Raw genomic sequence first — 15828 nt, forward strand, 5'->3', positions numbered from 1 at the left:
GCCCAACCTGCGCCGCGTTGGGGCCTCATGCACAGCAGTCCTGGGATGCCCGCACCCAGTGCCCAGTGAGGGGAGGGCTGGAGGCAAGGTACTGGCACCCCCCACCACCCTCACCTGCACTTTTTCAATAGGATCTTCTGCAGGCCATGGTAGGGGGTGGTCTGGGCCTGCAAAACTGCCTCACAACCTCTTCCCCTGAGCTGGGAGGCGTCCTGCACCTGCTGTCTACATGGGAGTCGAGGCTGTCTTTCGTTGACTGTTCTTTACACATCCTTGTCCCCAAGTTGCAGGCTCAGTTTCTTCCAAGCCATAGTTGATTTCTTTTTTCAGTGATTGATTGAATCATTCGCTCACTCATTCATTCATCCTCTGACACTGTGTGTGAAGCCCGACGTCAATTCTCATGATTCAAAACTCAGTCTCAAGGTCAGTTCCTCAGGGGATCCTTCTCTCAGCAACCAGAGAGTCTGGCTCAAGTTTAGCATTATACCTGAGGTACCTCATACTGGAGGTCCCCGGTACTCACCCCTGCTCTAGAACTCTCCCCATGGTTGATACTATGGTCTGGGATATCTGCCCCTCACATTAGACTGTGAATCCTTGACGGCAGGGACTGTGTTCTAGGAATTTTCGTATCCCTGTAATATCCAGAAAAAAGTCTATTAGTGTTATTAAATAAATTAAAATAATTCCTACACTATTTGACTTTACATGATGAGTGTTCTATATTTAGAACTTTATCTTTGCAAAACTCCTCGGAAGGAAGAACAGTGGAGATCAAATCAAATGATCCTCTTCCGAGGGCAGGCTTGGCTGGAGGAGAAGGTGTGTGGTGAGACCTAGCGGCGAACAGGCGCATGATCAGACACACCTGTGTTCAAAGCCTGGCTTTGTGGCTTACTATGTCACTTCATCTTTCCTTGATGCAGTTTCTATAAATCGGGGCGAAGAACGGTCCCTGTTCATAGGGTTTCTGTGGAGGGCCAAAATGAGATGGGAGAGCACTTAAAATAATAATTGGGACGTGGTAAGACTTCAGTAGAGGCTACCAATTTTTACTGAATTTCATACAATCGAAGGATTCACCAGGTTTCTTAAACCCTTATTTTCTGTACCCTAAGAAAAATGCTAGAAACTGACAGGCCACTGATTGAAAAACCCCACTCTTAAACCAGAGATGCTAAAGTTTGGGGTGAGTACATTTTGGAATCAATAAGGTGCAATATTATTGTGCCTTATGTATAGAAAAAAAGATTGTGGAGGATAAATAATGAGCTTTGGGAGGGTGTTTATGGGACTGAGGTAGGAGAGGCCGTTCCTTTGCTATATGAGGATATAAAAATTCAAACATCTTTTCCCCATTTCTTCCATTTCAGATGCAAGACCCTAGCCACCAGAACCCTGCTGCATACAGGCAACATACACAGTGTAATTAATATAAGCTAGTCTCTCAAAAACAGACATTTGCAGAGCTAAAAGAGAGTCAGAGCAGGGTAGGAACCCATCAAAACTAAGCTTCTGGGAAATGAAAATCACTAAGGCTAAAATATCCTACATAATTGTTTGCTTCAGGTTTTTAGGCAGTTGGTAACATCAAGAAGAAACAAATGTCAAACGCTTTTCAAGCCAAATTCAGATCAATGAGTGAAGCTCTCTGGGCCACCATTCCCCTCAGTGCCCGCCACGGGCCATCCTATTGCATCAAATCACGGTCACAGGCAGGTCTTCTGTTCAGAATTTTGAACCTCAATGTGTGAAATACAAGAGTACTTTTTTAGATGCAAAGGCAGATCCCGAAAAACAGCTGAAATAATCAATGCAAAAAAAAAAAAAATCACAGGCGGAGAGTCTTTTCTTTCACAGAGAATTTGCGACATTAGGTTTAAAAAAAAAAAAAGGAACAAATGTCAAGGGCGGCTGGGTTAATGAGTACAGAGAGTACAGCTGCTCTTACCTCTGGAGACAAGAGCGCTGACGTGGATGGAGCGTGAGCGGAAAATTAGGGTGGTGATTGCCGCAGCCCCTAACGGGCACTTACTCTGCATCCATATATAATGGGGTGTGATTGGTACCGCCTGCCGGACCAGAGATGCTGGACTGTAATCAGAATGTTGGCTCTCATCAAAATACAGTAAAACAAGGAAAGCAGTGATTACTTAAACCTAAAGCTACGGTCCACAAGATGGCTTTGCTTTCGAAATTCTTTATTGTTTCAGTGTTCATTAAAACAACAACAACAACAACAACAACACCCCACAGGCTATACAAAATTAAGATGCTCTATATTAGAAGCATAGAGGAGATGAGCCTGCACTGTCTGTATAATGGCCAGTGTTTAGAGATGGGCTCCATAAATTTCAATGAGAATCACTGTGGAGTATTTCTTTGCAGGAAGAGAATTCTTGCTGAATGACTGTCTCCCTATCTCCATCTCACTCTGCAGTACCGTTGTGTCTGGGCGGTAGCAGAGTTGCCCCAGGGTATCATAATATCAACAGAGAAATGACTTGTAGATGTGAACAGGGGCTTTCTACTCACTGAGTGCAGTTATGTTAGTTCTTCTGAAGATAAGTTTGAGCCAAGCTTTGCTGCTGCTGCTTCTGCTTCTGCTTCTTCTTTCTTCTTCAGACTTATTTATTTATTTGAGAGAAAGTTGAGTGTGTGCGGGGTGGGGTGAGTGGTGGGGTGGTGGGGAGAGGCAGAGGGAGAGGGAGAGAGAGTCTTCAGCAGACCCCATACCGAGTGCAGAGCCTGAAGTGGGGTTTGATTCCTCCACCCTGAGGTCATAGACCTGAGCCAAATCCAAGAGCCAGTCGCTCAACTAACTATATGCCACACAGGCACCCCAAGCCTTGCTTATTTTCTTTCAAGTTTTTCAAAGCTTCCCACGTGTATTAGGATTTAGGTATATTACCAGTCTTCTAACACTCCTAGTAGTTTTCTAGACCTTAATCCTACAGAATGGAATTTACCTTCTTTTTTTCTTTAAAGTTTTATTTAAATTCTAATATACAGCTCAATATTCATTTCAGGAGTAGAATTCAGTGATTCATCACTTACATACAACACCCAGTGTTCATCATGACAAGTGTTTTCTTTAATCCCTGCCACCCATTTAGCCTGTCCCCCACCCACCTCCTTCCATAAACCCTCAGTGTGTTCTCTATTGTTAAGAGAGTCTTATGGCTTGTTTCCTTCTCTTTCTCTACTCTCCCCCTTCCCATAGGTTCATCTCTATTGTTTCTTAAATTCCACAGTTGAGTGAAATCGTGTGATATTTTTCTTTCAGTGATTTATTTTGTTTAGCACAATACACTGTAGCTCCACCTAAGTCATTGCAAATGGCAAGATTTCATTCTTTTTGATGGCTGAGTAATATTCTGTTGTGTTTATATACCACATCTTCTTTTATTCATCAGTCGATGGACATTTGGGCTGGTACCATGATTTGGCTATTGTTGATAATGTTGGGTTGTAACATCGGGGTGCACGTATCCCTTCAAATCAGTATTTGTGTACCTTTTGGGTATATATCTAGTTGTGCAATTGCTGGCTCATGGGATACTTCTTTTTTTAACTTTTTGAGGAACCTCCATACTGTTTTGCAGAGTGGCTGCACCAGTTTGCATTCCCACCAAAAAGGCAAGAGGGCTCCTCTTTCTCCCCATCCTTGCCAACATCTGTTGTTTCCTGTGTTGTTAATTTTAGCCATGGAATTCACTTTTAAAAACTACACTTAATTTTTCATTCTTCATGTACTTATTATGTATAGTATAGACATTTTCCCTTTCCGATCTATGTAACAAATGACCTGCATCTTATTGTTTTGTTTGTTGTGAATGAAATCAGCAAGAAAGAGATAAGGACCATTCTAATTGGTCAAGAGGTCACTACTAACCTAAATTAGCCTGGTAAAATTGAATTTAAAAAATTATTCTCTAATCGTTCTCATAAAAAGGTTTTATTATAGTTTCTCATATTTGATGAAGGAAAAAGGGATTAGTTTAGAAGTCAATCAGCAAGTAGACAACAGAAAAAGGAACTTGGTCTTTAGATTTTAGTCTATTTCATGCATTATCCACACTTTTGTGTATATCCCACACACACTCTGACAGCCATCCTTCCAGTCCATTTACAGAACTGGATTCGTAGGACATTTTATAAGATTAGTTCAAGTATATTGATAAACATTGCTTGTAATACATACTTTTCTTATCCTAGGTAAATATTCTCATTCATCTGATGGAGTTTGATTCTTCCTATTAAAAGGTAAGGGAATTCCAAGCAACTTAAAATTCTCTAGATGTTGTATACACCAACTAAATGAAACTACGGTATCATAAACCCTAGGTATCGGATTTTTAAAAATCATTATTTAGAAACTATACATACTATTTGTTGCTTTTATAATTATTGGATCACCTAAGTAAAAATGATTCAGTATAGACTTGGATGTTTGATTTATGAACTTTTGTGCTAGATAAGCATGTTTGCAGTCTTGCAAGGATCAAATGGCTATAATGTTGGCTTGAACATTTCATGGAAGTTTATTGGCCTGCCTACTCAAGATAACAACCATGGAACACTGTACTTGCCTTAGATAGAGCATGAATGTTCAATATCTTGTATAATGGATCATATATGGAGAAGTAGTCAACTGAAATTACCTAACACTATTAGCCATTACTTCCCTGTGTTTGTCACAACCTTAGGAGCTGACAGGTAACATTTAGTGAGCATTAGAAATGGGGCTATGCACAATTTATGTGCGTTATCTCAGTTTGTAGAACTACCTTGTGGGATAGGTGCTATTACGTATCTCAGGAAACTGAGTCACAGACATTAGATTACAGAGAATTATCAGTAGAGGAGCCAAGATTTGGACCCTGGTCTGCTAGTCTTACCATTTTGTGCCCATTAATGTTAACAGAAATCAACAACAGAAATCAAGAAATCACTTGAATTGGTTGAATCTTCAAAAGAGAATATGCTTTTTGCTTTCACTCCTTTACCCTCAGAGTTACGCATAGTCATGATTTAGACTATGTGATGGACCTAAACCTCTTAATATTTTTTTTCTGATGTGCTTGTTTTCAGGACACCTGAAATGTTTGATTTCAGCCTTAAGCAAACACAGTGTTTTCACTAAAAATAGTTAGGCTAGACAAATTGGCTTAGCCTTCGCCCTAATGGTATTGGATAAAGCTGTTAAATGTGTGGCATATAGATACCTAGTAGAGCTTTTCGTAAAGCAAATCATGCTTAAACCCAGGACTAGTCTATCTGGAAGTATGAGGCTCTCTGCTGTCTTCACAAGACAGAGCGAAGCCATGGTGGTCCACCGCTTTTTGTAGATGGCTAATAGCTTTAAAAAAGTGCTCACTAACCAGATCAACAGCACTATTATTATGAACTTATCTGCTTGCCTCATTGCATCTTAATGGACTGAGCTGTATGCCCAGGGTTTCTAAAGCACCTAGAGACTTTGCCCAGCTGCATTCACTCTCTTCGTGACCTGGGTTACTAGTGTTTCATTTTCCCGACTAATACTTGTTAATGTCTGCTTTGAAATTCCTAAACCTGTCTTGTGCTGAAATTTTTATAGTCGATGACTCTTAACTGAATCAGCTAGCACAACAAAGTTGATCTCTGGAGAGAACAATCTGTTTAAGCTTTACCCTAGAAATTCCCCCAGGATTACTTCTGAAGCCACTCCTTTAAAAATGTAAACAGGTGGGCACTCCCCACGGGCTGCAGCCTGGCATGTCCTGCAGCCTCCCAGTCTCCCGCGGCCACCTGCCCAGGCACAGCACAGGGCCTCACCTCAGTATGGCAGCGGCATGGCATAGCATGCTCAACTTCATGCTCAGCATCACAGCTGATGGTGAGACCATTCTAAAAGGCCTCTGGGTCCATTTTCCAGGAGCAAGGAATGACAGTCTACACAGCTGGCAGGACCACGGTTATTTAGCGGCCCACATAGACAACAAGGGCAGCTTTGCCAATTTGAAAGTTTACCCACATGGATTGGTGGTGTTGGACTTTCAGAGTTATGATGGTGATTCACCAGGCCAAGAAGCTGACATATCTTTTGAACAAAGTAGAAGAAAGAGTGTAAGAACTGAGGACAGAATCGGGTAGGGGAAGCAATTACCACCCATAGTTAGAGGGACCATGGACAGATACTGGCCCACTGCTAATTGTTGCCTAGTTGAGGATGACGTAGATGAAGTGGTGTATGATGAAGATTCACCTTATCAGAATGTTGAAATTCTGCACTCGAAGTAATTTGGAAATATTCTCATCCTTGGTGGTGAAGTTAATCTCGTGGAGTGATTTGGGTATACCCAGGCCATCATGGGCAGTGAAAAAGACTACAGCGGCAAAGACACACTGATTCTAGGGGACGGAGATGGGGGCATATTACGTGAAATTGTCAAACTGAAACCAAAGATGGTTACTATGGTAGAGATTGACCAAATGGTGGTCAATGGATGTAAGACATACGTGTGAAAAACATGTGGCGATGCCTGAGACAATCTTAAAGGAGACTGCTCTCCGGTCCTAATAGAAGACTGCATTTCAGTGCTGAAGACATATGCCAAAGAAGGGAGAGAATTTGATTATGTGATTAATGATCTGACAGCAGTTCCATTCTCTGCATTTCCAGAAGATTCCACATGGGAATTTCTCAGACTGATTCTTGACCTCTCAGTGAAAGTACTCTAACAGGATGGGAAATAACATTACACAGCATAACTGTGTCAATTTGACAGAAGCCCTGTCATTCCACGAACAGCTTAAGCACCTGCGTTGTCTGGTAGGATTCTCAGATGTCACCTCTTCTGCCACACTTGGAATTGCTAGTATTTTACAGTTTGTAAGGAAAATGAACCTTGAAGACCAGTATTCTCTAATCATGTGTGCTGCAAATGGCCCTCCTGACCTTCATATGCTGTACATGACACTGAAATGAGTAAGGCAGTTGTGAATTCAAGTTTTCTTTTTTAATCATTATTTTTAATTTAAAAAATGCAAATGGAAAAGTATATTTTGATGAGGTAGGGTGTTACTTACTTAAAAAGTCAGCTGAAGGATGATTAGACAGCATAAGCAAAGGCTGCTAAATGCATGGAACTCCTAGAATGTTATTTTTGCTACTTTGTGTGTGGGCTTTTTGTTTTTAATTTGGTAGACTTCAAATGCGGTTGTTTGGAGGCATGAATATCATTGTTTTGTTCTGGAGGGAAGTTCTTGATGGTATTTCCCCCCAAATTACTTATATATTAAAATTTGGTGCTTATAAGAGAGTTAAGAAGAAATGAATGGCAATGCTTTGAATAACATTGAGAAAAAAAGTACAAACAGGTGATCAATTTCATTATCACTTCTTAAAAACAATTTTATATTTTTGTCCATATGTAGACAGGCAGTAGAACTAGTTTTCAGTGAAAACATTTAGAAACACCTTGCAGACACAAGGTGTCAATGGTTATTGCTAACAAAATGTGCAACAAAAAATTCATCTTTCCCGTTTCTTCATCTATACAAGCTTTGCTTCAGGATTAGCTCTGATTTTGACTGTGTAGAATTTCTGAATTTTAGAAGAATGCTCTTAATACTTTTGTTCCAAAATAGTCCACCTGGACCACCCACAACCATACTCTAAAAGGCAAGCAAAAAGGCTTTTTACAGAGGCAAAGACTGAATCCCAAAATGGCAAAACAACTAGTTCAAGGTTACTCAATGAATTTGACAGCTGTCCTGGGTCACGGTCCTGCATGCTTGCCATCAGGCTTCAAAGCTGACCTTAGACTGGGTGACAGTGACACACTGCACGATCTGGAGGCCAGTAAAGACTTTCCTGAGAGCATTTGGGGCGAGGGGATCTAGAGTTTATACAATTAACAATTTTACTTGGGACTATATGCATGCCTATCAAATTTTAGCTACCTACAAAGGGCTTTTTTCTTTCCTTTTCCTAAACCTATGGTATGGTATGGTGTAGATCATGACGCTGTTAAGTAATTCCATATAAAGAAGTTTCCACAGCCCAAAAAATACCGCACATTACATCCCTACTGTAAACATTCTTAGTGGATCAGGAAGCTTATTTGCATATAAAGGGTTGAACAGTCCTATAGTAAAGAAACACCTTTTAAATTTAACTCAGTAGTCTATGCATTTGGTGATTAACCATGTTTTCCCCCTCAGTAGCTCTCAGATATTATATGAAACTAATACTCTTTTTTTGCAGAACACTTCTTTGGCAAAGGCTATTCTAAATGTTTATCGAGGGTATACTCTTTAAACATGGTACATTTTAATGAGATTATATCGTCTAAGATAGCATAAAAACTTGCTAACAATAAAGAGAACGTTCAGGATACAGCTTGTGAAAGTAAAAATTTTATTTTGATTTATTTCTCAATGTATAGTTCAATATAATGCCAGTTTTTAATGGCAAAAATTTGGTTCCACTGAAACTCCATGATGCTACAGAGAGCTACTACTTTTTCCAGGAAGTCAACAGCTGGAAATAGAAAGCACAACTTTCTAGCAGCATGGCAACTTACTAAACTGCAGACCTAACAAGCCTGCAACTTTTATACTAAAAATGGCACAAACATGAGCTGGTGACAAAAGTGAGAAATGGAGAACAAGATGCGAACACCAAAAGGAGCAGTATAGGTACTGTGAAGACAACAAAAAACCAAATATAGCTATAAGAATTTTTAAGGATAATTATAGAAAAGGGAACCAAATGTTTTACTCAAATGTTTTTTAGAGCCTTTCTGTAGAGATACAAATATATATATATATTTATCCAAAAATATGTTTTATACAGATAAATGCTTCTCAATTAAAGGTGGGACCAAAGCTATAGTTATAACATAAAGCACTGTCTTTTCTAAGATTAGCCAACTGAATTTTCAGTTTAAGATTAATGCAGTTTCTCCCAATATAATTACCCAACATTCTCTTTATAGATATAAATCAAATAGGCATTATTTTTAAAAAGGGTTTGCAGGTTAAACAATATTTTTCTAAGATGCTGTGCATATTGATCTTATAACAAGCCCCATTAAGAATCATTATTAATAAACATATCAAAAAGGGCTATAGTCAGATTTGGTTCTTTATAGTAAATATTTAATTTTCTGATTTTCAGCTCACAAGTGTTGAAAATGCACAAGAAAGATTTTACTTCACAGGTACTTTTATGTTCATGTATTTTGATTCACTATATATGGCAATAATCTCCACACATTGTAACCAATACTATTTTTTTTTAAAATGGGGATGTAACATTAACAACCATTACCTATAATATAAAGCACACAATTATTTTAGTGAATTTACAAATCTTTTTTCCCAGGTGTAAAGACTACAAAAATTCCTAAAAATTAGAGAACACTGAAAACATATTAAAGTTTGACTTCCAACTTTATAGTATTTCCATATTACCCTGAAAGATAACTTAAAAAAATATGACCTTGCTGGAAGAGGCCATCTTGCTAATATAAAAAATTGGTGAGAGCAAGAAATTTTATCACTGATATGTAGAATTTCTGTAAATAGTTATCTCTCCAAATCATTAGAAAAACGTTCAAAGATAAAAAACAAAATAAAATATGGTGGTGGTCCCTAAACTATTCTGAAGGCAGGTAGCTTAGTCTAAGCTAAATATTTTTCTCACTCATAGTAATCAACCTTCCCTCAAATGCCCTTTAAAAAAATGCATGAAACAGTACAATAGCAAGAATCAAAGAGCACAAACTGTATTTTTAAGGACAGAAAAAATCTCTAGTGCTGAAAGATATAGTAAAAAGCGTATTTCTTTGGGGACATTAATCAGTTAGATTATAATTCATTATGAAGATTTCTCTTTTCTATTACGGGGAGAGTCTGCTCCATTTGAAGTTACTGTTCCATTTACACCATTTTCTGAAAAGAGAAAAGAATCAGTATTACTCTCTCTTTATTTAAAAATAAAGATTTTATTCATTTATTTGAAAGAGACAGAGAGCACAAGCAGGGGGAGCGGGAGAAGCAGGCTCCCCTCTGAGCAAGGAGCCAGATGCAGGGCTTGATCCCAGGACCCTGGGATCATGACCTGAGCCGAAGGCAGATGCTTAACCGACTGAGCCACCCAGGCGCCCCAGTATTACTCTCTTTTATAAAGAAATGCAAATAAAATCATCTTTATACACAAAAGTACCTTCAGAAAAGAAAATTTAAAAACCCAATAAAGATCTGGATGCCCTCAGGTAAAACTTATTTCACAGTAATAAATCTTTACCAGTATTTAACCAATCATAAAGCCTGATAATAATAAAAACAAAACAAAACAAAAAAAACCCAACCCAGTAACATGTTAAACACATGTTCAGTAGCAATTTTTTTTTTTAAGATTTAATTATTTGAGAGAAAGAGTATGAGCGAAAGGGAGAGGGAGAGAGAAACTGAAGCAGACTTTGCACTGAGCACAGAGCCGACATGGGCCTTGATCCCACAACCATACGATCATGACTTAAGCTGAAACCCACAGCCAGATGCTTAACCAACTGAGCCACCCAGGTTCCCCTAAAAGTAGCAAATTTTTAAAAAAGTAACTGTCAATTGTATCTCAATAAAACATAAAGCAATTAGTACTGAAAGCAGAAAAAAGTGATAGAGAAAAGAGAAAATTCCAAAAAGAAATGACAAGAATTTTAGAATAGTCTTAAGAGCAGTACTTTTGGTAGCAATAAAGAACCTTTCACATTTGTCTGTAAACAAAGTTCTTAGGGATATGTTTCCTTACAAGATATAAAGTCAGTGTTTAGGATAACTTTAATGTTTATGAGTATACTATGGTTGCCTTCTTCAAGTTATGATGGAGGTATCTATCAACTGATCTGTAACTATTATTAGACTAACCCTCTCTCCAAAAATGTCCATTAAATTTGGAATACAAAAATGGCTGTCTAAAGGGAAAAAAAACCCAAAAACAAAAACCGAAGGCAGCTCTGTATTTCTCCCTTAAGGCATCTGCCTATTACTGAATGTGCATGCACAAAGCAAGACTCAGAGGAATCAAACAGAAAGCAACTCCTATGCAAATGCAAAACTAAACAGAGACTTGGTTGGTCTCATAATGACAGAAGAAAAAATATGAATCCAGAGTCTGTCAGAGAAGACAGACTATACAAATGGCTGATGTTCTAGGAATGAGGGTAATCTGGAAACAGATCAGCTTTGACAGGACAGAATGATCTACACATATTCAATCCAGAGCTTCTATAAACTCGACTAAAACCTATACCCATTTTTACATAAAACACCCAGTATTCAATTAAAAAACTACCAGGCATCCCAGAAAGCAAGACCAAGGTACTAAAAACTGAGAGAAAAAAATATATTAGGAATAGATCTTCACTCTTTTCAGCCAGCACCAAGTGATGGGCATCTGCTGGGACAACTGGTACAACTTGCAAGACCGGGGGCAAGAGGAAGCCCTTCCGCAAGAAGCAGAAGGTTGAACTGGGATGCTCTGCCCCATACACACAGTTCCAATCTGGGGAGGTAATAAGAAGTACACTGCCTTGAGGCTGGATGTGGGGAACTTCTCGTGGGGCTCTGAGTGTTGGAAGAAGCAAACAGGAATTACTGATATTATCTACAAAGTACCCAACAGTGAATGAGCAGTCCACACCAAGACCCTGGTGAGGAACGGTACCATGCTCATTGACAGCAGGCCATCCTGACTATGGTATGAGTTCCACTATGTACTACCTCTGGGCTTAAGAAGGGGGCTAAGTTGACACCTAAGGAGGAAGAGATTTTAAACAAAAAAGAATCAAAGAAAATTCGGAAGAAACATAATGGAAGGAAAAAGCAAGCCACAATCAGCAGTTCCATAAGAGCAGGCTTCTTGAGTACACTGCCTGAAGACCAGGCCAGTGTGGCTGAGCAGAGGGCTATGTGCTAGAGGGCAAGAAGCTGGAGCTCTATTTGAGGAAAATCAAGGTCCAAAAGGTAAATAAATCCTCCTCCCTCCTATCTTCAACTCACATAAAGAAGGTGTTTACCTTTGAAGAGAAAAAGAAGAAAAAAGAAAAGAAAAAGGTCCTCAGGTGATCCACATCTGGAGTTATCACACAGGGACTCATAAAATGAGTAATAAAAATAAATGAAAAGATGGAGAATTTCACAAGAACTAAATATTTAATCCTAGAACTGGAAAATACAGTAACTGAAAATAGACTTAAATAATGAATTTCATAGCAGATTAGGTGCAACAGAAGAAATCAGTGAACCAGAAAAAAAATACTTAGATTGGGGGCGCCTGGGTGGCTCAGTGTGTTAAAGCCTCTGCCTTCGGCTCAGGTCATGATCTCAGGGTCCTGGGATTGAGCCCAGCAGAGCATTGCCTCTGCTCAGCAGGGAGCCTGTTTCCTTCTCTCTCGCTGCCTGCTTCTCTGCCTACTTGTGATCTCTCTCTCTGTCAAATAAATAAATAAAAATTAAAAACAAACAGATTAAAACTCAGAAAAAAAGGTATGAAAATGCAGAAAGCATGGACAGGGTAAAAAGGGTTTAACACATATATTGGAGTTCCAGAAGGAAAGGAGAGAGAGAATGGGGTAGAAGAATATTTGAAGAGATTAGGGTCAAGAATTTTCCAAAAATGATAAAAGAAGTCAAGCCAAGCAAAATTCAGGAAGATCTGTATGACAGAGAACAGGATAAAGACAAAGAAAATCATATTCCTAAAAACAAAGACAATAATTGTCAGATAATTAGATGCAATTATATGCTGCTGACAAGAGATGAAATTTATATTTAAGGACAAAGAAAGGTTTAAAGTAGAAAAATAAAGAAAAAGATGCACCATAACATCTTACCAAAAGAAAGTTGGTGCAGCTATAGTAAATACAGAAATTTACTAGAAATGAAGACAGACATTCAGTAAGAGGACAAATTCATAATTTATAATAACCCTAAATTTTGATGTACTTATACGTCTTCAAAATATTTAAAGCAAAAGCTGGTAAACTACACGGAAAAGTTCAGTATCTCCTGCAATAACTGACTGAACAAATAGAACTCCTTCTACCAAATCAGTAAAGATATAAAAGATTGAAAAATACAACTAACAAATCTGACCTGATTACAACTAATAACCAAGAAATTCAGAAAACCCATTCTTTTGAAGTCCAAATGGAACATTTACCAAAACTGAACACATGCTGAGCCATAATGAAAGACTCAACAAATTCCAAAGAACTGAAATCATTCAGAATATATTCTTTAGCCATAACAGAATTAAGCTAGAAATCAGTAACAAAAAGAAAACTAGAAAATGTCCACATAGTTGTAAATTAAACAATGTATTAATAAATGATCTATCTGTGGATCAAAGAAGAAATCAGATTGGAATTATAATATCCTAGAGTGAATGATAATGAAAAAGATATCAAAATTTGTGAAATTCAATTAAAGCACTGCTGAAAGGGAAAGCTTGCCTTTAATTGCAAGTAATTCACGAGATGGGCAGAAAATCAATGATGTAAAGATCTATCTCAAGAAGGTAAACCACAAATAGCAAAGTAGCAAATCAAGCCCAAAGAACCATGAACAGAAATCAATGATATGACTAAGAAAAAAAAAAAAAAAAGCCCACAAATGTTAGCTTTTGGCTAATGGGGGGGTGGGGGAAGGGCATAAATCACTAACATAGGAAGTAAAAAATACTACTATTCTACACAAATTAATAAAAGAATATTATGAATAATTTTACTGATACATTTGCCAAGTTAGATGAAATGAAAATTCTTGAGAAATACAATTTTCCAAAAGAGACACAATAAGGAATAAAAACCTGAATAATCCTATTATCTATTAAAGAATGTAAATCTATAGGTAAATAGCCTCCTCCAGAGAAGATTCTAGGTTAGATGGCCTCACTGGTAGATTCTTCAAGCATTTAAGTAAAAAAGAATGTTGACTTCACACAAAGGATAAAACTGCCCAATACTTTTATTTATAAAGCTATCATAACCCTGACACCAAGATGTGCTAAGAACATTACAAAAACAAAACCAGGCTAATTAGAGGCCAATCTTTTATATGAACACAGGTACAAAAATCCTAACAAAGATACTGAAAACACCAATCTACTAAAAGCTATGTATTATCATCAACTTGGATTTAAGCTAGAAATGTAAGACTGGTTTTACATTTGAAAATAAATACATTACTAAAAAATACACATCAATATCCTTTATGAATATAGATATAGAAATGCTCAATAAAATACTAACAAACCAAATCAAACAATATCTATAGAGGATTATATGCCATAACCAAATGAGATTTATCCCAGGAATGCACTGTTGGGTTAACATTCAAAAACCAATTAATAGTAATACATGATATCAATAAAATGAAGAACAAAAACCATTTGATGATTTCAGTAGATGCAGAAAAAGCAAGTGACAAAATCTAACATCCTTTCATGAAAAAAATACTAATAAATTAGAAATAGAAGGGAACCTCCTTAAGCTGATAAAAAGGCATTTAGGCAACCCACAGGCAACATCATATGTAATGGTAAAGGACTACACGCTTTCCTGATAATATCAGGAACAAGATAGGAATGTTTGTTCTCTCCGCTTCTACTCAACATTGTTTTGGAGGTTCTAGCCAGGACTGTTTGGCAAGAAAATGAAATAAAAATCATCCAGATTACGCGGGGGAGGAGTCAAGATGGTGGGGGAAGAGTCAAGATGGCAGAGAAGTAGCAGGCTGAGACTACATCAGGTAGCAGGAGATCAGCTAGATAGATTATTAAACCATTGCAAACACCTACAAATCCAACGGGAGATTGAAGACAAGAAGAATAGCAATTCTAAAAACAGAAAATCGATCACTTTCCGAAAGGTAGGACCAGCAGAGAAGTGAATCCAAAGCGACGGGAAGATAGACTGCGGAGGGTGGGGCCAGCACCCGGCAAGTGGCAGAGCAACGGAGCACAAAATCAGGACTTTTAAAAGTCTGCTCCACTGAGTGACATCGCTCCAGAGGCTAAACCTGGGTGAAGCCCACGCGGGGTCACGGAAGGATCGGAGGTGTGAGTGTCGCAGAGCTCACAGGTATTAGAGCGGGGAAACCGGCTACAGAGACAGAGCCAAGGAGTGAGCTCTCAGCTCCGGGTTACCTTGAACTGGTCGCAGGCTGGGTGAGCTCAGAGCGCGGCCAGAGGCCAGGGAAACGGGAGTGATTAGGCTCTTTACTGTGAGAGCGCACTGAGGAGTGGGGACCCCAGCTCTCGGCTCCTCCGGCTGGAGACTGGGAGGCCGCCATTTTCATTCCCATCCTCCGGAACTCTACAGAAAGCGTTCAGGGGACAAAAGCTCCTGAAAGCAAACCTGATCGGATTACGTAGACTGGCCCCTGGTAAGGACAGTGCAATTCCGCCTCAGGCAAAGACACTTGAGAATCACTACAACAGGCCCCTCTCCCAGAAGATCAACAAGCAATGCAGCCAAGACTAAGTTCACCTACCAAGGAGAGCACCAGAATTCCAGAGGAGGAGAAAGCAAAGCACGGAAGTCATGGCTTTCTCCCCATGATTCTTTAGTCTTGTGGTTAATTTAATTTTTTTTTCTTCTGCTAACTTTCTTTTTTAACTTTTACCCTTTTCTTTTTTAATGTTTTTTTAACTAGTTTATCTAATATATATATATTTTTTCTTTTTTATATTTTTTATTTGTTTTCTTAAAAAAATTTTTTTTTTCCTGAACTACTTTTTATCTCCTTTATCTCCCCCCACGATTTGGG

General features: G+C 38.5%; 1 protein-coding gene and 2 pseudogenes across 2 annotated transcripts in view; 2 read left to right on the forward strand and 1 right to left on the reverse strand.

Moving 5' to 3' along the window:
• The first annotated feature begins 5628 nt into the window (after positions 1-5628).
• LOC116574770 lies at positions 5629-7291 on the forward strand (annotated as a pseudogene).
• Positions 7292-8387: 1096 nt separating this feature from the next.
• TRAM1 (translocation associated membrane protein 1) overlaps positions 8388-15828 on the reverse strand; it is a 37090-nt gene continuing 29649 nt past the window's right edge. For both annotated transcript variants that reach the window (XM_032315561.1, XM_032315560.1), the window contains exon 11: positions 8388-9948. In XM_032315561.1, coding sequence (XP_032171452.1) covers positions 9875-9948 — 74 coding nt within the window. In that variant the 3' untranslated portion in view covers positions 8388-9874. The remainder of the gene's footprint in view (positions 9949-15828) is intronic.
• On the forward strand, positions 11366-12277 carry LOC116574774 (annotated as a pseudogene).

The sequence above is a fragment of the Mustela erminea genome, chromosome 16 (assembly GCF_009829155.1).
Source record: "Mustela erminea isolate mMusErm1 chromosome 16, mMusErm1.Pri, whole genome shotgun sequence".
NCBI classification, from domain to species: Eukaryota; Metazoa; Chordata; class Mammalia; order Carnivora; family Mustelidae; genus Mustela; species Mustela erminea.